Genomic DNA, 26,127 nt, shown 5'->3' with positions numbered 1-26,127 from the left:
CTATGCTGGCAGCAGAGCTCAACGGCATCAGGCGGTCTTTACCTTGAAATGTCTGGGAAATAAGAGTCACACAGCTGAGGAGTTGTGGTCAGCTCTGGAGACCGAGTTTCGTAAATGGTTGTCTCCACTCAACCTGCAGCCAGGGAAGGCCGTGTGCGACAATGCTGCAAACATGGGTGCGGCCCTTCGCTGGGGCAAGGTGACACACGTGCCTTGTATGGCTCACGTGTTGAACCTTGTTGTCCAGCAATTTTTAGCCCACTATCCCGGCCTAGATGGGCTTCTGCACAGGGCACGGTCACTCTCTGCTCACTTCCGCCGTTCAACCGGCGCAGCTCAACAACTTGCATCGCTCCAGAAGTCTTTCGGCCTGACGGTTCACCGCCTGAAATGCGATGTGGTGACACGCTGGAATTCGACTCTCCACATGTTGCAGCGACTGTGGCAGCACCGCCGAGCCCTGGTGCAATACGGTATGACGTATAGCCTGGGCCAACGAGATGCAGAGGTGGGGCAGATCACGCTAGTGGAGTGGTCTCAGATCAAGGACCTATGCACCCATCTGCACAGTTTTGACATGGCGACGAATATGTTTAGCGCTGACAATGCCATTATCAGCATGACAATTCCAGTCATTTACATGCTGGAGCACATTCTAAACACTATTCAGAGTCAGGGGGTGGGACAAGAGGAAGGGGAGGAAGTACAGGAGGATTCATATGCGGAAGGGATACCATGATCTACAAGGTCCAGATGTTCAGCATCACCAAGGCGGCAAGCATGGGATGGTGGGGGAGAGGGATTAACAAGGGCGCATGGTAGCAGCCAAACTGTTGAGGAAGGTGCAGGAGCCCAGGAAGAAATGGAGGACGAACTGTCATTGGGCATGGAAGACTCAGCAGATGAGGAAGACCTTGGTCAAATTTCGGTTGATCGAGGTTGGGGGGAGATGTCAGAGGAAGGAAGCACGGTTATCACCTCGCCGCCACAAACACAGAAAGGACTTGGTCCGCATGGATGTGCAAGACACATGAGCGCCTTCTTGCTGCACTAACTACAACATGACCCTCGGATTGTCCGAATTAGAAGTAATGATGACTACTGGGTTGCCACACTCTTAGATCCCCGGTACAAGTCCAAATTTGGCAAAATAATTCCAGCCATAGAAAGGGATGCACATATGCAGGAGTATCAGCAGAAGCTGTTATGCAATCTTAGCTTGGCTTTTCCCCCAAACACCAGTGGTGCACAGAGTGAATCTCCCAGTTGTAACTTGCCAAGCATGGGATTGTCTCGTCATCATCAGTCAAACCGTACCAGCAACACCGTATCTGGTGGTAACAGCAATTTTATGGAATAGTTTCATAATTTTTTTAAACCATCCTTTGCAACACCACAAGAGACAAGAAGTCTGACACATAGTCAACGGCTGGAGAGGAGTATCTCCAAATGAACATCAATGCTATGACTGTGCAACTGAAGCCTTGCTCATCTTGGGCTTCCAATCTTGAAAAATGGTCTGAGCTTGCTACATACGCCTTGGAGATTTTGTCGTGTCTCGCAGCCAGCGCTGTCTCTGAACGTGTCTTCAGTGCTGCTGGGTGTGTGCTGACAGATAAGCGCACGCGTCTGTCCAGTGACAATGTGGACAGACTAACGTTCATCAAGATGAACAAGTCATGGATCAGCAAGGACTTTGCTACCCCGGTGTCATCCTGAGGGGGGGGGGTAAATGCTTGTGGATTTTTGAATGTGCTTGATGCAAATCAACATGTCCAGTTTGCAACTCGGGGACAACTGATGCCACTTAAGTGGTGTGTGTGACCCAATTTTTGGAAAAAAGGGAGACTATGCTTGGAGTCCCCTTGCTGTGTTTTTAAAAATGATCCAAGATGAACAAGCCATGGTTCAGCAAGGACTTTGCTACCCAGGTGTCATCCTGGGGACAGTTAAGGCTGGCGTATTTTTGAATGTGCTTGATGCAAATCAACATGTCAAGTTTGCAACTGGGGCACAAGTGATGCCACTGAAGTGGTGTGTGTGGCCCAATTTTTGGAAAAAAGTGAGACTCTACTTGAAGTCCCCTTGCTGTGTTTTACATGATTTTAGAAGGGCATGACATGCCTATATCTGTCTCTTTTTGCTCGTCCAGCTCTTTGGTTTTCGCATGAGTATGTGTCCGTGTCACTTTCCCATGTGTTTGTGGTGTCTTGGGAGTTGTTTGTCACCTTTTGGACACCTTTGAAGGTGTTTTCTATGTGTTTGTATGTGTTTGTGTTTGCCTGCCATTGTTTTCAATAAAGTTCGAATTGATTCGTTGAAAGTTCGACGAACTTGTCCTCCGTTCGACGAACCAAACCGAACTCGAAATCTAGGGGGGTGGCTCATCTCTAAGTCATAATCAACAACATTAACAGAAATACACAATTGAAATATATCACCGGGTTTGTAATGACTCTATATAAATGTTTCACTTTTTGTATTGAATTATTGAAATAGAATATCATCAAAAAGTTAATTTAAGTTATTGAGATGCACCTGTATATTGCATCTCCCGTGTGAATTTTTCTTAATGCTCAACAAATTATAATTTTAAAGTAAAACATTTCTAAAACTTCTAGGTATGATAATCGCTTCCACCCCTGTGATTTATGGGATGTTCAAAAAGTTTGCATTTTTAATGTAATATAGAAATATATATCCAAAAAACTCCAGCGGACAAATTCCAAGATAGATGATTTTCTTAAAATATTTTGCAAAGCAAATTTTATTAGATAATTCCATTAAAAACAGATCCACACATGGGGCAAAAAATGGTATGTCGGATAGGGTAGTAGTACCGGACTACGCGTTTCAGCGTATGTGCACCTTCTACATGGTCCCTTATTTTTAATGTAAAATATTTCCCACATTCTATCATGAAAAAGACTTCTCTGTGTGAGTTCTCTGGTGTCCAACAAGATGTGATTTTTGGATAAAACATTTTCCCCATTCAGAACAGGAATATGGCTTCTCCCCTGTGTGAGTTCTGTGATGTTTAACAAGAATTGATTTCTGAGTAAACCATTTCCCACATTCTGAACATGAAAATGGCTTCTCCCCTGTGTGAGTTCTCTGGTGTGTAATAAGATGTGTTTTCTGTGCAAAACATTTCCCACATTCTAAACATGAATATGGCTTCTCCCCTTTGTGAGTTCTCTGATGTGTAACAAAATGTTGTTTATGTGCAAAACAATTCCCACATTCTGAACATGAAAAAGGCTTCTCCCCTGTGTGAGTTCTCTGATGTATAATAAGATGTGATTTCCGTGCATAACATTTCCCACATTCTGAACATGAAAATGGCTTCTCCCCTTTGTGAGTTCTCTGATGTGTAACAAAATGTTGTTTATGTGCAAAACAATTCCCACATTCTGAACATGAAAAAGGCTTCTCCCCTGTGTGAGTTCTCTGATGTATAATAAGATGTGATTTCCGTGCATAACATTTCCCACATTCTGAACATGAAAATGGCTTCTCCCCTGTGTGAGTTCTCTGATGTCTAACAATATGTGATTTCTGTGCAAAACATTTCCCACATTCTAAACATGAAAAAGGCTTCTGCCCTGTGTGAGTTCTCTGGTGTTTAATAAGATGTGTTTTCTGTGCATAATATTTCCCACAATCTAAACATGAATATGGCTTCTCCCCTGTGTGAGTTCTCTGATGTTTAACAAGAATTGATTGCTGTATAAAACATTTCCCACATTCTGAACATGAAAATGGCTTATCCCCTGTGTGAGTTCTCTGATGTGCAACAAAATGTTGTTTCTGTGCAAAACATTTCCCACATTCTGAACATGAAAAAGGCTTCTCTCCTGTGTGAGTTCTCAGATGTATAACAAGAAGTGATTTTTGTGTAAAGCATTTCCCACATTCTGAACATGAAAATGGCTTCTCCCCTGTGTGAGTTCTCTGATGTCTAACCAAATGAGATTTATGTGCAAAACATTTCCCACATTCTGAACATGAAAAAGGCTTCTCCCCCATTTGAGTTCTCTGGTAACTAAAAGACTCTGTAGAAAATCTATTCTCCCCTGTGTGAATTTTTTTAAGTATTGTTTCAGATTCAAAAGTAGAAAATGATGTTTTTAGTGTAAGAGCATTTCTATTTTGAATGCTTGTTTTGTGACTTTTATTTTTCTTAATAGTCTGTGATAAATCAGAAGGTAGGACCTGTTCAAAAGAATGAGAGGATATATCTTTGCTTTGAAGAGATGGTGCTATATCTGGAGCAATGGCATTCACTTCAGTTATATCTTGTGTGATATCAAGCTCATTTGATTTAAAAACTGAAGATGTCAGTTGTGCCTCTAATCTCCTGGTACAGTCATCTGCGAAGAATAAAAATTATTTTTAATTATATATATAGAAATGAAAAGATACGATTTATGAAATAGTTAAAGAAATTGCAAGTTATGTAGCAATCTATAATTAGAATATTTACTGAAACAAAAAATGTTCATAATCTAACAGTAGACCTCAGAGCAGGAACCAGTAGACCATGATGTTCAACCTTCTTTGTTCATTTTGCATCCCAAATATTTGAATAATAATCCACCAAATAATGTTTTCTGGCCAAAATTATACCAAAAACCTTCTACTCGTTCAGTGGAAAAATCGAGGGTTTCCACATTAGTTCTAGCTGAAATACTCTTGAAAAGCAATATGGCTCCATAATTCAACCAAAAGAAAATCCCAAACCCAAATGTCCTCAATTCTTCTCAGCGTTGCAGTGGCCCAAACACTGTTACTATCCATGTTTGGCATTGCCACAGGGAAGAACCCACAAACATTTACGGTGTGTGTGTTTCCTGGAGACCACGCAGGGTGCTATGTATTGGGCAGTATAATGGCATATTTGTCATTTTCCCTCTAAAACATCCACTCTTTGCTAATTTCCAGAGGCTGCCTGTGCCTGTAATTTAGGCTAAAGCAGAATACAGTAAATGCTATTTATGGACTATATGTTGCGGTATCACTATTTGTTTTAAGAACATCCAAATGCAATGTTTGAAGCGAAATTCAGAATAATTTAAGTGAACAGGAAACAAATTAATTTATAATCTATAATTCTATTTTCACAGGAAAAGGTTCCCCTAGATTAATCAACCACGTTCGCTCAGTCCATCTGGGTAATCCAGATTGTTTAAAATTTGCTGGCATAGAACGAGTCGTTATCTCACAATTACAGTCATATGAAAACATTGAGCACCCCTAGTAATGTTAACCTTTTTTCTTTATAACAATTTTGTTTTTTGCCAGAGCTATTTCAGTTTCATATATCTAATAACTGATGGACTCAGTAATATTTCTGGATTGAAATGAGGTTTATTGTACTAACAGAAATTGTGCAATCTGCATTTAAACAAAATTTGACAGGTGCAAAAGTATGGGCACCCTTATCAATTTCTTGATTTGAACACTCCTAACTACTTTTTACTGACTTACTGAAGCACTAAATTGGTTTTCCAACCTCATTGAGCTTTGAACTTCATAGGAAGGTGTATCCATTCATGAGAAAAGGTATTTTAGGTGGCCACTTGCAAGTTGTTCTCCTATTTGAATCTCCTATGAACAGTGGCATCATGGGCTCCTCAAAACAACTCTCAAATGATCTGAAAACAAAGATTATTCAACATAGTTGTTTGGGGGAAGGATACAAAACGTTGTCTCAGAGATTTAAACTGTCAGTTTCCACTGTGAGGAACATAGTAAGGAAATGGAAGAACACAGGTACAGTTCTTGTTAAGCCCAGAAGTGTCAGGCCAAGAAAAATATCAGAAAGGCAGAGAAGGAGAATGGTGAGAACAGTCAAGGACAATCCACAGACCACCTCCAAAGACCTGCAGCATCATCTTGCTGCAGATGGTGTCAATGTGCATCGTTTAACAATACAGTGCACTTTGCACAAGGAGAAGCTGTATGGGAGAGTGATGCGAAAGAAGCAGTTTCTGCAAACTTGCCACAAACAGAGTCGCCTGAGGTATGTAAAAGAACATTTGGACAAGCCAGTTACATTTTGGAAGAAGGTCCTGTGGACTGATGAAACAAAGATTGAGTTGTTTGGTCGTACAAAAAGGCGTTATGCATGGAGGCAAAAAAACACGGCATTCTAAGAAAAGCACTTGCTACCCACAGTCAGATTTGGTGGAGGTTCCATCATGCTTTGGGGCTGTGTGGCCAATGCCAGCATCGGGAATCTTGTTAAAGTTGAGGGTCGCATGGATTCAACTCAGTATCAGCAGATTCTTGACAATAATGTGCAAGAATCAGTGACAAAGTTGAAGTTACGCAGGGGATGGATATTTCAGCAAGACAATGATCCAAAACACCGCTCCAAATCTACTCAGGCATTCATGCAGAGGAACAATTACAATGTTCTGGAATGGCCATCCCAGTCCCCAGACCTGATATCATTGAACATCTGTGGGATGATTTGAAGCGTGCTGTCCATGCTCGGCGACCACCAAACTTAACTGAACTGGAATTGTTTTGTAAACAGGAATGGTCAAATATACCTTCATCCAGGATCCAGGAACTCATTAAAAGCTACAGGAAGAGACTATAGGCTGTTATTTTTGCAAAAGGAGGATCTACAAAATATTAATGTCACTTTTATGTTGAGGTGCCCATACTTTTGCACCTGTCAAATTTTGTTTAAATGCAGATTGCACATTTTCTGTTAGTACAATAAACCTCATTTCAATCCAGAAATATTACTGAGTCCATCAGTTATTAGATATATGAAACAAATAGCTGTTGCAAAAAACAAAATTGTTATAAAGAAAAAAGGTTAACATTAATAGGGGTGCACAAACTTTTTCATATGACTGTAGGAGGTAATACACAACAAATCCTGTTACAAAAAGAAGCACTCTGGATAATTGACCTAAAGGCACTTGGCACTTTAGGCTCGAATGAAAAAAATGGAATGTCAGTTTTTCTTTGATTCGATCATAACTTGCCTAATTTAGGGGGCGTGTCCTGGCTATGAAGGAGTGAGGACGTGACTTGTCTTAGCTCCTGCCACTGGACTTTATAACTGATGATCCACGCAACTGAGGACTCTGCAACACAGGCTATGCAGCGGAGGAGACGAGGGAGATCCCAGGGGTGCAGCAGCAGAGCTTCACAATCGGAGGAGAGAGGGATCAAGCACTTTTTATCCAGGCCGGGGCAGAGAGAAGCTTCACAGGTGGCACCCAAGATGGCTGCTAAGGCTACACACGAGGTGAGCTCAGCGTGCAGCAGTGAGATGGCAGCTATGGAGATGCAGGGAAAGGCTCAGCAGCTGACGCTACTGAGAGGAGAGACCACCCGGAGTGAAGAGGAGATACAGAAGATAAGGCCAGACAGCCCAAGATTGCAGGTACAGGGGAAACCTGGAGTGAGAAGCACGGGGGAAGTGCCTGCTGATACAAACAGTAGCCCTGAAGCCTGGAGGCCTCTGGAGGGGGAAGTAACGTCCTCTCCTATAACACACATGCAGGAGTGTGAGGAATTTCAGGAGGGGGGACACTGCACTGCAAATGAGTTACAGGTCCCTGACAGAAGTGAGACCGTACCCAGGGAGAAGCACAACATAAATCTAAAGTTACCAGATGCAGACAAGCATGCAGGGTCAGGGCCAGCCATAACAACAACACAAGACTCAGGAGTTCTGACAGAGCTTAATGAGATCCGGGCACGTTTCTCAGCTATACCCACCAGGGAAGAGATGGAGACATATATAACCAGGCTGGAGCAGGCGTACCGCACAGAGCTGTCAGCCCTGAAGGGGGAGGCGGAGAGTTTGGACACCCAAAGTCAAGTGCAGGCAGCTAAAATTCAGAATATGGAGGACACTTCACAGGCCCACGGGGCACTATTAGAACAACACTCCCGCCAAATACAATACGTGGTTGAAGCAATGGATGATGCTGAAAATAGGGGCCGAAGAAACAATCTCAGAGTGCGCGGCCTGCCTGAGTCTGTCGAGTCCAAGGACTTACATGGCACCCTTCAAGTGATCTTCAATAATATTCTGGGTGAACCATCGAGCCAACCCCTGGAATTGGATAGAGCGCATAGAGCGTTGGGCCCCAAACCAGCCCAAAACGACCGACCTCGGGATGTGATCTGTAGGGTCCACCGCTATGTTATTAAGGAGGCCACTCTGTTTAAGCTCCGCAGTGGAGTATCACCATCGTATGAGGGGAGCCAAATCCAGATTCTACAAGATCTATCCCGTTTTACCTTACAAAGGAGAAGAGCTCTTAAACCTCTGCTGGACCTTCTCCGCTCATACGAGTTTCCATATAGCTGGGGGTTCCCCTTCCGCCTGCAGGTTCGGCACGCGGGACGAATGCATGTTCTTCGGTGTCCGGCGGATTTACCCTCGTTCACCGCGGCCTTGGACATTCCATTAGTGCCTATAGAGGACTGGCCGGACTTTCCAATGGGGGGGGGAGTCACCGTCCCAGCCGGTGATCGGATGCGTGGCTCTCGTAGAGAAAGAGGAGGGAGGCCGGTCTGATGTATAAGAGAATGGTGGATTAAATTGTTCTAGTATGTTTTTGGTTATAGGATCACAGTACGATGGAGTCTATCCCCTGGTCCTGATGGGAATTTCGCGTTGTGGGGTTATTGTATCGCCCTGGACAGGGGGGTGGGGGATTCCCTCCTTCCATCCTGGGTGTAATGGGGGGCGCCCCTCAACATTATAAGGTACAATACCCTCTCAAAGCCCCTTCTCCCTTCTTTATACAGAGCTTTAGTTGCAAATCAAAATATATATAGTTAAAAGTTGTTTTTTAGTCCAGGGCAGGGGGCTCCTTTGTGGAAAGTTCCCTCCCCGATTGGGATAACACGCCACAGGGTAGTGGCGTAGGATTAACATCCCTGGTATATAGAGATTCTTATTTTTCTGCATTTACCTCTAGTCTATTTGACCAAGTATAAGGGTCACGTTACGACCCTACAGGCAAGAGCTTTGACCTTTTTGCCTACGGTACTCTCTCTTTGTTTGTAGTTTCCTTCATATACTTAATCCTTCTACCCCCCCCCCCTCTTTTTTTTTTTCTCTCCCCCTCTCCTAACCTTCTCTATTCTCTCCACCCACACCTCTCTTCCCATCCCCATCCTCTGACCCTACTTCCCGGTTCCTCACCGTTCCTCCTCCTCAGAATGACGCAGATTACCTTTGGCTCATTGAATGTGAGAGGCCTCAATGTCCCGCAAAAACGGTCTCAGGTATTCTTTGACATGCATAAGAAACGAGTCCATATATTATTGATTCAGGAAACACATTTCAAAACTGGTCACCTCCCTAACTTTAAAGACAGATATTACACCAAATGGGTCCATAGCACCAACCCAGAGTCAAAATCAAAAGGGGTGTCTATAGGCATCCATAAAGCCCTGGTGCACACGGTTCTGGACACGAGAGTGGACACTGAGGGAAGATTCATTTTTCTGAAAATTAATGTTAATTCATCTATCTTTACCATTGTCAATTGGTATTTACCAAACAGAGATCCGGCGACGTCCTGCTCCTCTCTCCTGTCATCATTGGATGAATTCGCAGAAGGGACCGTGATCGTGGGTGGCGATTTAAACTTCACTTTGGACCCTAAGGTAGATACAACTTCGGGACACAATTTTCTCTCTCTCAGAAAGCTAACAAAAGTTAAACGCTCAATACAAGAGCTTCGATTGGTAGATGTGTGGAGAATGTTACACCCAGTGGAGCGTGACTACACATACTTCTCCCCGGCTCACTCCTCGTACAGCCGCATAGACCTGTTTCTTGTGAGCCAAAAGGCTCTGACTTGGCAGATACAGGCCTCTATAGGCAGTATATCCTGGTCTGACCACGCTCCTATATTCCTGAGCCTTACTATCCCAGATGGGGCAGGGAGGCCGTGGTCTTGGCGGCTGAACGATAGTCTGCTTGGGGATCAGGGGTGCATGAAGGATCTACAGAACACGATTGATGAATTTTTAGAAATACACTCAGAAGACCCCACAGCCCTTCCCGTGCAGTGGGAGGCACTTAAATGTGTGTTGAGAGGGGTTTTGATCAAACATGGGGCTAGGCTTAAGAGAGAGAGAGCCCAAACCATTTTGTCCCTACTTCAGAATATTTCAGATCTGGAAAGGGCCCATAAGAAGACATTATCACCTTTGACACTGGCGGAGCTAGTCAAAAATAGAGAGGAGCTTAAATCGATTCTCGACCGACAGTATGAGCGACATAGGACTAGAATAAAAAGATTCCTCTATGAGTATGCAGATAAATGTGGTAGACCACTAGCTAGGATTCTACACCCTAGGGGAGACCCCAGCCACATTCCCATGATTAAACAAGCAGACGGCTCTTCGACTCAGAACCCAACTCTCATCGCGGAACAGTTCCAAAAGTATTATAGAGACCTATATAACATAAAGGGCAAATTTGGAGACATGCCACATGACGCATTAGAAAATAAAATAAACGACTACGTATCCAGAACGGCCCTACCGGTTATACCCAGCGCTGAGGTTGAAAATTTAGAGACGGACTTTACAGAAGCAGAAGTGGCATCTATCATTAAAGAATCTCCCTCAGGCAAAAGTCCGGGTCCAGATGGGTTCACCCCTAAATTTTATAAAATATTCCAAACTCAGCTATCCCCGTTCTTGACTAAAGTATTTAATTCCATCTCAGAAAATTCCCAATGGGTGGCGCAATCTCTCGAAGCCCATATATGTGTTATCCCCAAACCGGGGAAGGATCACATGTTAGTTACAAATTACAGACCCATTTCACTGATCAATCTAGACCTAAAACTTTTTTCCAAAGCCTTAGCAAACAGACTTGCTCCTTCCTTGCCCGGGATAATACACACAGATCAAGTGGGGTTCGTACAAGGTCGGGAGGCGCGTGACAATACCAACAAACTGTTCCTCCTGATGACCCGGTCAAGGGCTCATTCTCTTCACATGTGTTTACTCTCAGTGGATGCGGAGAAGGCCTTTGACCGGGTCAGTTGGAATTTCATGATGGCCGCTCTAAAGCAGGTGGGTTTGGGCAAAAAATTTTTAGATAGGATTGCGTCCCTTTATTCGAGACCCTCAGCAAAAGTTAGGACGGATGGGTTTCTGTCGTCATCGTTTCAGGTCCACAATGGAACAAGGCAAGGATGTCCATTGTCACCTCTGCTCTACGTCATTGTCATGGAGCATCTCGCGGTCGCCATAAGAAATAATGCTAGTATCCATGGGATAGAGGCCGGGGGAGGGAATCGCAAGTTAGCTTTATTTGCTGACGACCTTCTCATGTTTATTTCCCAGCCACACATATCCTTCCCGTCTTTGCTCAAAGAGTTCGAGGAGTTTGGTAACTTAAGTAATTTTAAAGTGAACTTCTCTAAATCAGAGGCTATGAATGTGACCCTGTCGGCGGAAGATCTAGCCCGTACAACCCAAAATTTTCCCTTTAAGTGGCAACCGTCAGCTATAAAATATCTGGGGGTAGTTGTACCTCGGGATCCAACAAAAATTATGCATCATAATTTTCTACCCCTGTTAGGACAATTAGGGATTTAAAGAAGTACGACAAAAAAAGACTATCGTGGTTTGGGCGTATCAACGCTATTAAAATGGATGTTCTTCCTAGGTTTCTTTTCTTGTACCAAACGGTACCTATTCAGCTGCCGGGGAGTTACTTTTCCAAAATTCGGACGGCTTTGTCAAGGTTCGTTTGGGGGAATAGGAGACCTCAGACAAGCATAAAAACTCTTACCAGACACAAAAATAATGGAGGGGCAGGGCTCCCAAATTTCCAGTTATACTACAGGGCAACTATTCTAACGAGGATAATGGATTGGCACTTCCATAGGAATTCGAAACAATGGGTCGCGATCGAACAGGACGGATTGGGAGTCCCTTTGCACTTCCTCTCATGGATGGGAAAGGAGAGTAGGTCACAGATAGAGAAGGGAATGGAGTTTATTTGGACAGTGATGGGGACGTGGGACGGTGAGGTTAAGAGGGGTTCTCTCTCACAGGGGAGGGGTCCACTTACCCCCCTCTTTGGCAACCAGGAGTTCCCTCCGGGGCTTCATTCCAATAAATTTCTGGGAAATGCTCGGGTGGAGGAAACTCGTTTTTTTCATGTGCTCCAGGGAAATACCCTGCCCCCTTATGCATCTCTACGGGCCACAGGGAGAGAGGTTTCCTGGATAGAATATATGCAGCTGAAATCGTTTCTATCCAACCAGGACAGGGAGAGGAAGTTGAGGACCCCCCCCTACTCCATTTGAGAAATTGTTCTTGCAGGGTTCGTCACCTGGGCATGTCATCTCTCTTATTTATAAAATGCTGAACCAGAGAGACATGTCTGACAAACCCAAATTTGTCTATAGATGGGGAGAGGAACTGGGAGAGGACATTTCGGAGGACAGATGGAGCAGGGCATTTCTGTGGACCCACAAACTTTCTCTGTCTTGTGCCGCCCAAGAGAAAAACTATAAAATTCTCACAAGGTGGTACCAATACCCGACCAAATTGCATGCTATCTTTCCCTCAGTGTCCGACATGTGCTGGAGATGTGGTACAGAAAAAGGGTCTATGTTACATATATGGTGGAGCTGTGCTAAATTGCAACCATTCTGGGACTCAGTGTTTTCTCTGTATAAAAAGATGAGTGGGGGTGAGGTGGAGAGATCTCCCCAGGTGGCCCTCCTCTCTATCCTCCCAGGTTCATTCAAGTCACAAAAGAGGGACCTGCTGCGATTTTGTTTGGCGGCAGCCCGTATAATTATTCCCAGATACTGGAAACAGACTAGATGCCCCACGTTAGCTGACTGGGTAGAGGAGATGGCAAACCTCCAGAGAATGGAGGAGCTCACAGCTGAACTTAATGGGCTCACGGAAAAATTTATCACAGTGTGGGGACCGTGGATTACGTTCATGGAGTCTCCTGAGTTCACGGTGAGTCTGGCAGGTTATTTGGGATGAGAAATGGTGACATACCTTGTCTTCCCCTCTCCCCACACACTTTTTCCCCCCACCCCCTCTTTACCCTACTTTCTTCACTCTATTTGATTCCTTCTTTTCTAAGCTTATATCTGTTCTTTTTTTTTTTTTCTAGTTTTCTACTTTTTCTTAAATGTTTATTCAATAACTTAAAAGGGGATTGTTTTATGCTGAGAGTGGTCTTGTCAATTATCAGGAAGACATGTTTAGCTGGAACTCTGATTTCTAGTGTATGGTTTGTCATGGAGTGTTAGCATAAGGATAGCTTATAGAGTTCCAATGAAATCTACAATGTGATGTTATTTTTGTCATTCCGAAACTGAGAGATCACTGTTTATGTTTTATAATCTTTATAAATGTTCAAGATGTATGCTTGATTTATAAACTTAATAATAATAAAACAGATTTGAAATATAACTTGCCTAATTTAACAGATATGAATTATTTTCTATGCCCTATTATTAATCATCTTCTCTGATATTGTGCAACTGTATTTATATTTCCGATTGACACTGCCCCCCGAGGAAGCTGCTCTGCAAAACGCGTCGGGGCTTCCCCCACCATCACTTGGACCACTGACACGGCATCTATATTGACAAACATATATGGGTAAGCACTGCTCTAGAATTGAACTAGGTTTTATGGTTCCCTCATTGTGTGTGCCCTGTGGGGCCCCCCTCTGTTTGAATGTTTGGGATACCATTATACATTAAAGCTGGAGCCAACACTCTTTAATACAATATGATGTTGTTGAAGTCCTAGTTTGGGATTTCCCGATTTCTTCTCCAAACATTGTCTGTATTTTATGTGTTTTTCTACATGACAATGCCCCTATTCTTTGTTTTTGAATAAATATTATATTACTAATTAGTGACGCATCTGTCTTTGATTATGCAAGGCTCCATGAAACTCAGTTATTTTCTCCTTTTTACCTGTATTTATATTTCCGATTGTTACATTGTATTGTTTTTAGAATGGATTTTTTTTAACCTTTTTTTAAACTGTTTTTGTATTTGCAGTTGATTGTAATTATCGCTGTCACCTGTTTTCACCTTTACGGATGTGGGAGATGTGCTGGTGACAGGTGGACCCGTAGAAGCGCTATTCTAAGCGCGAAATGGCAGCCGTCGTCCTCGCTTCTCGCATCCTCTCCCTACCCTCGTATGTCTACATGAAATTAAGGACACTGCATTTTATTTTCAGTAAGTGCCTCTCTTCCTTCTAGGATTTGGAGGACTGTACCTTTATGGCTCTTGTTACTGGCAGGGCCGTATTTACCATTAGGCACCGGAGGTCCGGTGCGTGGGGTGGCGGGTCGTTGGGGGCAGCGCCAGGGGCAAGAATAAAATATATATATATATTTTTTTTTAAATTTCCCTCCCCTCCCCAGACTCATTACTAAAACCGGAGTCTTTGCGGGGGGAGGGGTGGGGTGGGGGGGTGTTTAGCTGGTGGTCCCGTAATTGATTTGTATTAGTGTCTTAGACCCTAATACAAATGTTCCTCCATACCTGCTCCTTGCGCGCCGGCACTTCCGGGGTCAGGAGCTGCAATCAGCTCTCTGGCCTGGCGCGCTCATTGATGATGTCACGGGCGAGCAATGAGTCACCTCACCGCTGCCGGCGTCTCTGCAGACTGAGTGCCGAGAGGAGATGTCACCGGAGTCGGGAAGTAAGCGCTGTAGAGCTGAAGATAGTGGCGGTAGCCGGCGGGGTGTAATCTGTATGGGATAGGGGCAGCCATAGGGAGCGCTCTATATAGGAAAAGGGGTGCATGGAGGGGGATCTCTATGGGGCAGGGGCAGCATAGGGAGCGCGCTGTATAGGAAAGGGGGTGCATGGAGGGGGATCTCTATGGGGCAGGGTCAGCAACATAGGGTGTGCTCAGTATAGGTAAAGGAGATGCATGGAGGGGGATCTCTATGGGGCAGGGGCAGCAACATAGGGTGTGCTCAGTATAGGTAAAGGAGATGCATGGAGGGGGATCTCTATGGGGCAGGGGCAGCAGCATAGGGAGTGCTCTGTATAGGAAAAGGGGATGCATGGAGGGGGATCTCTATGAGGCAGGGGCAGCAGCATAGGGAGCGCTCTATATAGGAAAAGGGGGTGCATGGGGGGGATCTCTATGGGGCAGGGGCAGCAGCATACAGAGCGCTCTGTATAGGAAAGGGGGGAACATGGATAGGGATCTCTATGGGGCAGGGTCAGCAGCATAGGGTGCGCTCTATATAGGAAAAGGGGGTGCATGGACGGGGATCTCTATGGGGCAGGGGCAGCAGCATAGGGAGCGCTCTGTATAGGAAAAGGGGGTGCATGGGGGATCTCAATGGGGCAGGGGCAACAGCAAAGGGAGCACTCTGTATAGGAAAAGGGGGTTGCATGGAGGGGAATCTGTGTGGGACAGGGGCAGCAGCATAGGGAGCGCTCTGTATGGGGAAAGGGGGTGCATGGGGGTGTAATCTGTGTGGGCCAGAGGGCAGCAGCATAGAGAGTGTTCTGTATGGGAAAAGGGGGTGCATGTAGTGGGATCTCTAGGACAGGGGGCAGCAGCATAGGGGAGCGCTCTGTATGGGAAAAGGGGGTGCATGGAGGGGGATCTCTATGGGGCAGGGGTAGTAGCATAGGGAGCGCTCTGTATGGGAAAAGGGGGTGCATGGAGGGGGGATCTGTGTGGGGCAGGGGCAGCAGCGTAGGGAGCGCTCTGTATGGGAAAAGAGGGTGCATGAGGTGTGATCTGTGTGGAGCAGGGGCGGCGGCATAGGGGGCGCTCTGTATGGGAAAAGGGGGTGCATGGAATGTGATCTGTATGGGCCAGGGGGCAGCAGCAGAGAGACAGCTCTGTATGGGAAAAGGGGGTGCATGGAATGTGATCTGTATGGGCCAGGGGGCAGCAGCATAGGGAGCGCTCTGTATGGGAAAAGGGTGTGGGATCTGTGTGGGCCCACAGCAAGGGGTGTTAACTCTGTGGGACAGGGGACAGCAGCATAAGGAGCGCTCTGTATGATAAAGGCGGTGCCTGGAGTTTGTTCTGTGTGGGCTCACAGCATGTGGTGTGATCTGTATGGGGCAGGGGGCAGCCTGCAGGGTGGATTCAATGTGGAAAAGGGGGCAGTGTGTTGTGGGCTCAGTATGGAAAAGGGGGCTAAAGTCTGATGTGTGGGAGATAGTTCGAATAGGGGGCAGCATGTGGTGCAGACAGTTTGGAGATCATAGTTCATAAGTGAGGAGGGTGTATAAAGGGGGCAGTGTGGAAGCCATGTACCATAATATAGACAGTGTGGGGGTCATTTTTTTGTGCAGGGATTAAACTGAGGGACAGTTATTTATTTTGGGGGCTTATTTAGGGAACAGCATGGGTAATTATTTTTATAATGACATGTTATTTTTAAGGGCACTGTCGTGATTTGCTGCAGAAGAGTGGAGAAGATGGAGGTCTGCAGAGACGAGCTGTGGATGTGAAGTTGCCATGGTATCAGGACCTGTGAAATACCGAGGTCTGAAGCTGGATAAATGCAGGTGATGGCTAATTACATTGGCTAATGCAGGTTTTAAGCGATCGCTGATCTATATCCAGCAGATCGTCAGTGGTTTAATAGCTGCTGAGCCTGCGACCGCACTTTCATGTGCACAGTACGATCTTTACCATGATCGTCCTGTGCACATAGAATAGCATTGTTCTTGGCAGCGTGTGTTCACAGGACAATGTGCGGCCAAGAAAGATATTTAAAGGCGTCTGTCACCCCCCCAAATGCCAATTAAACCGTACAAACATTTTGTTAAGGAACGTAGCCCATATAAAAATCATGGCAGGTAGATACAATGTGTCCTAACAATGAAAAATCTTCTATTTATTTTTTTTTTGCAGTGAGGGAGCATTGTGCACTTTTGGCGCGGCCTATGCCATAAACAAAAGTGAATCTTTTATCAAATATTAAGTTGAGCTGTAAACACCTGGTGTGCTTTCTGTATGGGCTGTATACACCTGGTGTGCTTTCTGTATGGGCTGTATACACCTGGTGTGCTTTCTGTATGGGCTGTATACACCTGGTGTGATTTCTGTATGGGCTGTATACACCTGGTGTGCTTTCTGTATGGGCTGTATACACCTGGTGTGCTTTCTGTATGGGCTGTATACACCTGGTGTGCTTTCTGTATGGGCTGTATACACCTGGTGTGCTTTCTGTATGGGCTGTATACACCTGGTGTGCTTTCTGTATGGGCTGTATACACCTGGTGTGCTTTCTGTATGGGCTGTATACACCTGGTGTGCTTTCTGTATGGGCTGTATACACCTGGTGTGCTTTCTGTATGGGCTGTATACACCTGGTGTGCTTTCTGTATGGGCTGTATACACCTGGTGTGCTTTCTGTATGGGCTGTATACACCTGGTGTGCTTTCTGTATGGGCCGTATACACCTGGTGTGCTTTCTGTATGGGCCGTATACACCCGGTGTGCTTTCTGTATGGGCTGTATACACCTGGTGTGCTTTCTGTATGGGCTGTATACACCTGGTGTGATTTCTATATGGGCTGTATATACCTGGTGTGATTTCTATATGGGCTGTATATACCTGGTGTGATTTCTATATGGGCTGTATATACCTGGTGTGATTTCTGTATGAGCTGTATACATATGGTATGATTTTTCTATGGGCGACGTTCCCTATAATGAATGTTTTGCAGGGTGATCGTCATTTTGTGGGTGACAGATTTCCTTTTAATCTAAAAAATGTCACTATATAAATAAATATTTTGCTCCTGCATCGGGTGATTGACGGCTTGCTGAGGTAGACCGATAATTAGCAGCAGTGTAAAACGCACCTTAAACAGTGACTTAATGTTATATAAATTATTTTATATGTTTTAGGGTACAGTAATTAATTTTGAGCAGATCTGAGGGGAACCCGGTCCCGAGTCCCCCTCCAATTACTCCAAAGACCTATTAGAAAAGTGGAGGAGAGCAAACAGAGCAGAGAGTATTCAGTAGAAAGCCAGAGTCCTGTCTCCTGAGCCCTGCACTTCACCTATGGGGGTCTCAGGACACAGTATCGGACCATTCTGCTAAAAATTAATGGACCTTTTTAATAACACTTCTTTTGAGAATCCTAGATCATGGTGCATGCTGGGATACTCAAAAGAAGCGTTATCATGGGGCAGAGGCTGCAGTCACTGCCGCAGCCTCTGCCCTTCCCTGAAATGAAGCGTCATCAGTGCCGTTTGTTTCAGGGGCTGGGCTAGTCTCCATGCACTGTGTGATGTGCATAATGACAGAGTGCGCTCTATTCCTGGCTCAGATCAGCAATAACGAGTCGTCACCAATGTCACAATACCTGGCGTGAGGAGACAAGTGACGTCACCTGGTCTTTGTACGCCGGATATTCTGACACTACTCTGGTGCCAGCTCATTACTGCTGATCTGAGCCGGCATCACAGAGTGTGCTGTCATTGTGCATATCGGACAGAGCACATCATGCAGGGACTAGCCCAGCCCCTGAAATGAGCATCACTGATGGTGCTTCATTTCAGGGAGGAGTCAGAGGCTGCGGCAGAGATTACAGCCTCAGCCCCCTGATGACATCTTGTTTTAGTATCCCAGCATGCACCATGCACTGGGATTCTCAAACAAAGTGTCATCCAAAAGGAATTAAGGGAAAAAAGAGTGAATAACAGTTAGATGGTGTAGTTAGAGAAGGATAGGAAATTATTAATGCAAGTATATTAAAAAAAAAAAAAAAAATTTTGGCACTAAATAGATAAGGATTTAGAATGAAAATTACTTTGCCTTCAGGCCATACCTTTAAGTTACTCTTTAAATGTTTACTAGTGCTGCTACCAGCAAATAATCAGTACTGTGGTACCTGTATGGTCCATAGTTTGATGATAGCTGGTAACAACAATTTCAATCATCTCCTTACCATTGTTAAGGTATACAAGTTTATATGATAGGGGCTAACCTGACATTTAAAGTGATCGCTGCATAACGTTGGTGATGTGTCATGTATTGACGGTTGTTCTCAGGCTGTATTTCTGTACTGACAATTGTTCTGGTGATGCAGTCATGTACTGACTGCGGTTCTGGGGCTGTATCTCGGTAATGATGATTGCTCTGGTGATGTAGGCATGTAGTGACTGTGGTTCTGGGGATGTATTCTTGTACTGATGGTTGTTCTTGTGATGTAGTTATAGTTATGTACTGATCATGGACTTGGTACTGTACTTGCGTACTGATGGTGGTTGTGGTGAATTATCAATTTAAATGTTGTAATCTTTAATTTATTAGACATGATACTTGATGATTATATGTTCATTGTGCTAGGCTGATAATATAGCCATCTGAGTTAGGTCACATTTCTCAGCTTTACAAGTGTTTAAGTAATGCCTCCATACATATAGACAGCTGTCTGATCATTTGTCCGGCAACTATTTTGCCAGACTCTCCATTTCGCTGGGGTCACATCACCATATAGCATCCTATGCGAGAGTATCGAATGCAATTTGCTAATGTCCTTCGGCTCATGCTCTACTGCAATCTTGCGATCGGATTACAGCTTTGGAGGAGAGGGGGAGAATGATCTTTCCATCTCCTACATTGTCAGCTGATGCGTATATCGAACTGCACTCGGATGTCCAATGTTTCACTCGCACTCATAGACTTGTATGGGTGCGAGTGATCTGAGAAAGTCGCAGCATGCTGTGTTTTTTTTCCCTCAGTCCGATTGAGGAAAATCTCACAGATCTGAGCTGCAGCATTGTCTTACATGGGGCCAAATGCAATGCGAGATTTTCTCCCATTGTATTTGTGCGAGTCATACGCCAGTGTGAACGTACCATTTACAGGATTGCTCACTTTGCCAAACACTCCTGTATTCTCTATAAGAAAGTCACTGCCAGACATCTCTGGAGGCTTATCATTTAGAGAATACAAGGATCTTCAGTCCTAAATCTGACATGCTGGATCCTTCTCTCCCCAGACATCATCAGTCAGAGGCAGCCATACACATTAGACTATGGGTCGAATCTGTCGATATTGGCGGATTCTGACACCTTTAGTCTGTATATCGGAGGACATACCTACTATTTAAAGGGTATGGGCACACAATGCCTTCTAGACGTCTGTGAATGCCATGGGTTTTTCAGGCAGAAGACGCTTCAGGACACACCGGTGTCTTTTCTGCTAAAGCTACTTTTTTGCTTCTTTTCTGACATCTTTGGGGACCGTTTTGTAATTAAATTGTATTATATAAACCAGTCAGAGTCTTACAAGTGTACGTTGCCTGAGGAATGGTCGGGTCACTTCATTCAACCGCTTCACATATTTGGACACCTGAAGTGGTTAAAAGAAGCTCAACAGACTGAACACATGATCAGCACCTCATGTCTACACTGCAGGGCATATAGCCAGGCTTTTTAGAGTTTATTTACCACTTTTTCTGGTGCATAACGGAGCAAATCAACATGAAAAAGATGTCATGTGCATGTACCCTTAGTCTGACTTACTAGTAGTGGGCGTTACAACTTAAAGTGCCTAGTGCAGCATGAATGCCAAATACGGCCCTGACTGGCACCCCCTACTTTTTTCATGTCCCAGCTCTCCATTCCAGTTGCCTCTCTTCCTTCTAGGATTTTGTGAACAAATCAATCTTAAATTACAAATCAGAACTTACAATGTGTCACAAAAAAAATCTCAGACACTGGGATCACATTAAGCATTACAAACGTGTTATATAAAGTGACAGATATCAGATTGGAGAAATGGGGCCTGGATAGGAGCAGAAAATTTGCTGCAGTGGAAAGCGATGAAATAAGAGCGGCTTTGGTACTAACTACTATAGAGAAAACTGTGACTATAGACAATAACACATCTACTAAAATGATCGCCCTCCACCCCGAGAGCCTTCACCATCAGTGATTTAGGAACTAGAGCTGATACACCAATATTTTGTCAGATGAGTTTCTTGAAGACATTAGACATTTAGAGAGAACGTTAACAAATGCGGGTGTCATACGGTACGATATATCTGGCGATATGTCGTCGGGGGGTCACGTCGTTAGTAACGCACATCCGGCCTCGTCAGAGATATCGTACCGTGTGACACCTATGAACGAGCAGAAATACTCACCTTCTTGTTCATCGTTGACACGTCACTCATTTTCATAATCTCGTTCCTCCGGTTGTTCGTCGCTCCCGTGGCAGCACACATCACTCTGTGTGACACCCCGGGAGCGACGAACACAGCTTACCTGCGTCCCGCCGGCAATGCAGAAGAAGGAGGTGGACGGGATGTTTACGCTCTGCTCATCTCCGACCCTTCACTTCTATTGGCCGGCTGGCGTGTGACGTCGCTGTGTCGCCAAACGTCCCTCCCCCTTCAGGAAGAGGATGTTCGCCGCCCACAGCTACGTCCCCCGGGAGGTAAGTGCGTGTGACGGGGGGTTAACAACTTTGTGCGCCACGGGCAACTAATTGCCCGTGACACACAAACGATGGAGGCGGGTGCGATGGCTTATGCGATCGCACGATTTATCATCCCGTGTGACGCCCACAATAGCCAGTAAATCAGAGTTGTACTTATTTAAGATGGACCATTAGAGCTACTATGAGTTTTGGCTAGAAAAGTAGAGGAAGTATTAGTGCTCCCCATTTCAGGAGCGATTGTGCAGTAATCTGAATTCATTAGGATCAGAAACATAATATAATTCATGATGACCCTGTAGATGTGAGTAACTGTATTTTAGAGCCATCAACCATGCACAGCTTAGCGATTTATCATGGTGCAGGTGTCATGTTCTTGTGTAGTTAATCACAATCCTCTTTGAAGGAAATGAGTGGGATTGGAGAGAACATCTGTGCTCTATCCCCACAAAGCAGGATCTGGAGACCATGTTTAATAGACTAGAGGAGACTCAGTAGGAATCAGAGTGTATGACTTAGAGTCTGACACAACGTCTTTATAACAATAGAGGACCAATATCTTATGTCTGAATACACCACTCAGATCTCACACATTCTAATATTTATAGATGACATAGAGAACAGTTACAGACTAAACCATCTCTGTATTTGTGGCCTGTCCAAAGAAATCTCTTCCCATATGCAGGAGAAAACCATTAATACTTTATCCTATGATTTACTTGGGAGGAAAGAGGACTCGTGTATGGAAATGGATATAATTCACAGCGATATCGGTCCTAAATCCACCTTGGCTTGAAGACCACGTGATGTTGTGTCCTGCATTCATTTTTACAAGGAGAAGTAAACTCTTTCACAAGCTGCAAGATCTAAATAGAACTTACAACTGGAAGACTGTGACATTGTTATCCTCCCAGATCTGGCCAGGAGCACACTACAACTTCGTAAAGCCTAATGACCAATCACTCAGTTACTTCGAGACCCAAGGGATCTCCTACCACTGAAGGTTTTCGCATTTCAATTTTTTGCAAAAAAAGATGACTGCTCCGCAGAATTCAAGAATGTGGGGGACCTCCCGACCAACTTATCTACTATCAACTTGCCTCAGATCCATCTGCCAGAATGTTCAGCACTTCATACTCTACCTCCTTTGATCCCACCTGCCAATTGGGAGACAGAGCTGTCACCAAAATCGCAACGCTTATCCCTCAGTGATGGGCCTCTTAGAGACATGAGGTCTTCTCCAGGATTCCACGATGACTGATCTGTACTTATTACCATCACTAGAGTTATAATTTGGTCATTATTGATGTCTTTAAATGGAGGTGTCCAGGAGTTTGGTTTGAAAAATTGTATCACGAAATATTTGTTTGTTTTTTTTTGTTTTTTGTTTTTTTTATTATACCTAATCTATCATTGTCACTTTTTCCTACTTCTATTACCTTTTTTTCTGCTTTATCTCTTTCACCTTTATTCTCTCTATATTGATGGGTATACTAGACATATTTTGGATATTTGAGTAATACGGGTCTCTTGTGGAGATTATCCCTGTCTTGGCTTCCTCAACCCCAGTTAGATATTGGGACCCTGTTCATAAGGTCCAGATTTCTCCTACTAGCAGTTAATAGTTTAGTGTGGCCTATGGAAGTTGTCTCTTCCAATTTCTCATTTCTCCCCAGGTTTGTCTCGTCTATATCCTATCTTAGTCGTTCTCCTTCCCTTTCTCTAATTGTGACATTTACATCTTCTATTGTATAGTCCTTTCAAAAGGAGTCAGATATATTATCTACATACAAAGGGTCTCAATAGCTATGCTTCAGGAAATATACTTTAAGGCCTCTCTAGTTCAAGTATTCAAATAGATACTACAATGTCGGTTCCTTTTCTACTAACCCAAATAATAAACCGAAGGGTGTTTCTATTGCTTTCCACAAATCGACCAGATTTTGGAGTCGCGAGTTGATCCAGACGGTAGATACATTTTCCTTATAGTGTATATTGCTAACATTAATTTCCTCAACACAGAACAAAGACCATCTGGAGTCAAAGTTTTGCAGTCAATGGCTGAGTTCACCGGGGGTTCCTCTATCATTTTGATGAGATACTATGTGGATACAAGAAGGATGGGCTCTGCCTCTAGCTCCTCCCTCCCCCTCCAGCTTCTCCCTGTTTCCAGCTTCTTCCTCAACCTCAAGTTCCTCCCTCTGCCTCTAGCTACTCCCTCTTCTCGTCATCATAATAGTGTCTCATCAGTAACAACAGATCGGAAAGTAGGAATTTCACTGCTCATGGAATGGTGTCTCGTCATAAAAGGGAAGTTTGGCAAGAAAGACTGGAGCATTGTAACCACCCTATGAGCACATTCAGCAGCACAGAAGGAAGATTCAGCAATAAGATGCCAAGATTCTAGGAGGCCAACAGCATCATTACCCTCTGCTTTCTCTTAGGGGTCCACCATACAGATTAGATTTTTCTTCCCATGATTTTCTGAGTTGTCTGCACATTCTACGTACACTGTAATTTGGTTTTGCAGATTATAGATCTGGGCAGCTAAAGTTCAACATCTTCTAATTTCAGGGGATAGGGTGGAACCTACCTGTAAGATCTGGCTGAAACAGATCTCACTCCAACAGAAGGGTGTCCAATGCAAAAAATAATGGGGACAGTTTGGGGTAGAGGAGCATGTGGTGGTCTAGCAGCAGAATGGGGACCATTTGATATGGCCGGACTACAACCCTGATAAAGCAGCCACAGCCGGTGACTGAGAAGAATCTGTAACTTGTCTGCATTTAGTGGTCACTACTCACCTGGGCGGTTATCTGTAGGAATCTCCTCTTTATTCCGCTCATCACTCCTCACATATGTCTCTGTAGTATTAATATGGGTCAGATCTTCACCCTGAAACAAATATTGTAAAAGTCACAGACAGATGGAGAAGTCCCATCTATGATCAGCTCTAATCCTGCCATCTCCACCGCTCTCATTACACAAGTATAACACATATAATACTGGAGGATAAAACAAGACTGAGCACAAGACCTTCACAGCCGTCTACACATCATAGGGAGATTTCATGGCACCTTCTCTCCATCTACCTGATGATCCTGAGGAACATCGGGATCTTCTTGTTTACAGTCCTGTGGGAGAAGAGGACGGGGACATCTCTCTGGTGTTGTCCTCTTACTGGATAGACCTGGAGGAGACACATACAGGGACTGAATTAATTCCTTACATACAGATAATTATAGGCCGTGTGTATTTAGTCCTGTCCATTACCTGGTGATGTGAGGGGCTGGGGAACCTCCATCATGACGTCCTTGTACAGATCTTTGTGTCCTTCTAAATACTCCCACTCCTCCATGGAGAAATAGACGGTGACGTCCTGACACCTTATAGGAACCTGACACATACAATGATACCGTCACCCCCGATCCCTTCATAGCGTTACTGTATAATGTCCCAGCATTCCCAGCAGTGTCACCTCTCCAGTCAGCAGCTCAATCATCTTGTAGGTGAGTTCTAGGATCTTCTGGTCATTGATGTCCTCATGTATCAGGGGGCGAGGTGGAGGCCCCGTGATTGGGCTCAGGGGTCTTCCCCATCCCTCAGACACAGGGGCCTGACAGCGCTCACTAGAGGTCTTCTTCACTACTGTGTAATCCTGGATATGGAGAGACACAGTAAGAAATCTCACTCCAGACATTTCCAGAGTCCTCACCTCTCCAGTTCTGTCCATCTGTTATTCCCATAGATAAGAATGGTGTAATGTGACGTCATCAGAATCTCTCACCTCTCCAGTAAGCCGGAAGAGGATCTCTAGGGTGAGGTGTAATATCCTCTCCGCCATCTTGTCCTTGTCCATATCCATCCTTCACGGGGCAATCAGGAGAATTCTCTTCTATAGATCTCCACTGAGAGGATCCGATATTGTAGGGACCTGAATGGGGAGAAGATGACGATGTAACATCAGAAAGAATCCACTGTAATAATACAATTACTGGAGATACAAGAAATCCCCTTCACTATAGGGAAAACCCTGAGAATAGAACAAGATGGAGACGACATTTCCCAGTGCAGAGGCCGGAATATCAGCAGAACGTATGTGACCGAGACGATAGAGACGCCGCCATTATATCTGAGGAGCAGAGAGGAACCTCCCCCACCCCAAATAGTCTCAGAGCTGAAGGGGTTAATGCCCCCAGTAATGGGGAATCTCCACACACCTCCTCCTGCAGAGCCGCACACTAGATATATGGCTGCTCTGTGCTTCCAGGACCTGTGATGATGTCACATGGAGGGGAGGAGTCAGGGGTCACATGATCAGCTCCTCAGTGTAGCCCTCTATTGGCGCACACACTGGATGAGGTGCGGTGTCAGAGGACGGTTATAGTAATCCACTGTTGCGTATGTATGTGTCCCCTGTTGCGTATGTATGTGACCCCTGTTGCGTATGTATGTGACCCCTGTTGCGTATGTATGTGACCCCTGTTGTGTATGTATGTGACCCCTGTTGCGTATGTATGTGACTCCTGTTGTGTATGTATGTGACCCCTGTTGCATATGTATGTGACCCCTGCACACTCTTCTTTCAGTCTTTGCTATACTGAGAGTTCTTTATTGATAAGTTCAGGTAAGGAGAAGATTTATTGAGCGACTTTAAAGCCTGCTTTACATGTT

General features: G+C 44.6%; 1 protein-coding gene across 1 annotated transcript; it reads right to left on the bottom strand.

Moving 5' to 3' along the window:
* Positions 1 to 2,800: 2,800 nt before the first annotated feature.
* LOC142312979 (uncharacterized) lies at positions 2,801 to 25,397 on the bottom strand. The gene is made up of 5 exons (XM_075351967.1): positions 25,241 to 25,397; positions 24,932 to 25,111; positions 24,546 to 24,677; positions 24,258 to 24,348; positions 2,801 to 4,373 (listed from the first exon to the last, which is right to left on the bottom strand). The coding sequence occupies exons 1-5, from the start codon at positions 25,316 to 25,318 to the stop codon at positions 2,917 to 2,919; spliced, it is 1,938 nt and encodes a 645-aa protein (XP_075208082.1). The 5' UTR covers positions 25,319 to 25,397; the 3' UTR covers positions 2,801 to 2,916.
* Positions 25,398 to 26,127: the final 730 nt, after the last annotated feature.

This window comes from Anomaloglossus baeobatrachus, chromosome 5 (assembly GCF_048569485.1).
Source record: "Anomaloglossus baeobatrachus isolate aAnoBae1 chromosome 5, aAnoBae1.hap1, whole genome shotgun sequence".
Taxonomy (NCBI): Eukaryota; Metazoa; Chordata; class Amphibia; order Anura; family Aromobatidae; genus Anomaloglossus; species Anomaloglossus baeobatrachus.
Note: the sequence above shows the minus strand (reverse complement) of the source record. Positions and strands in the feature narration are given on the sequence as shown.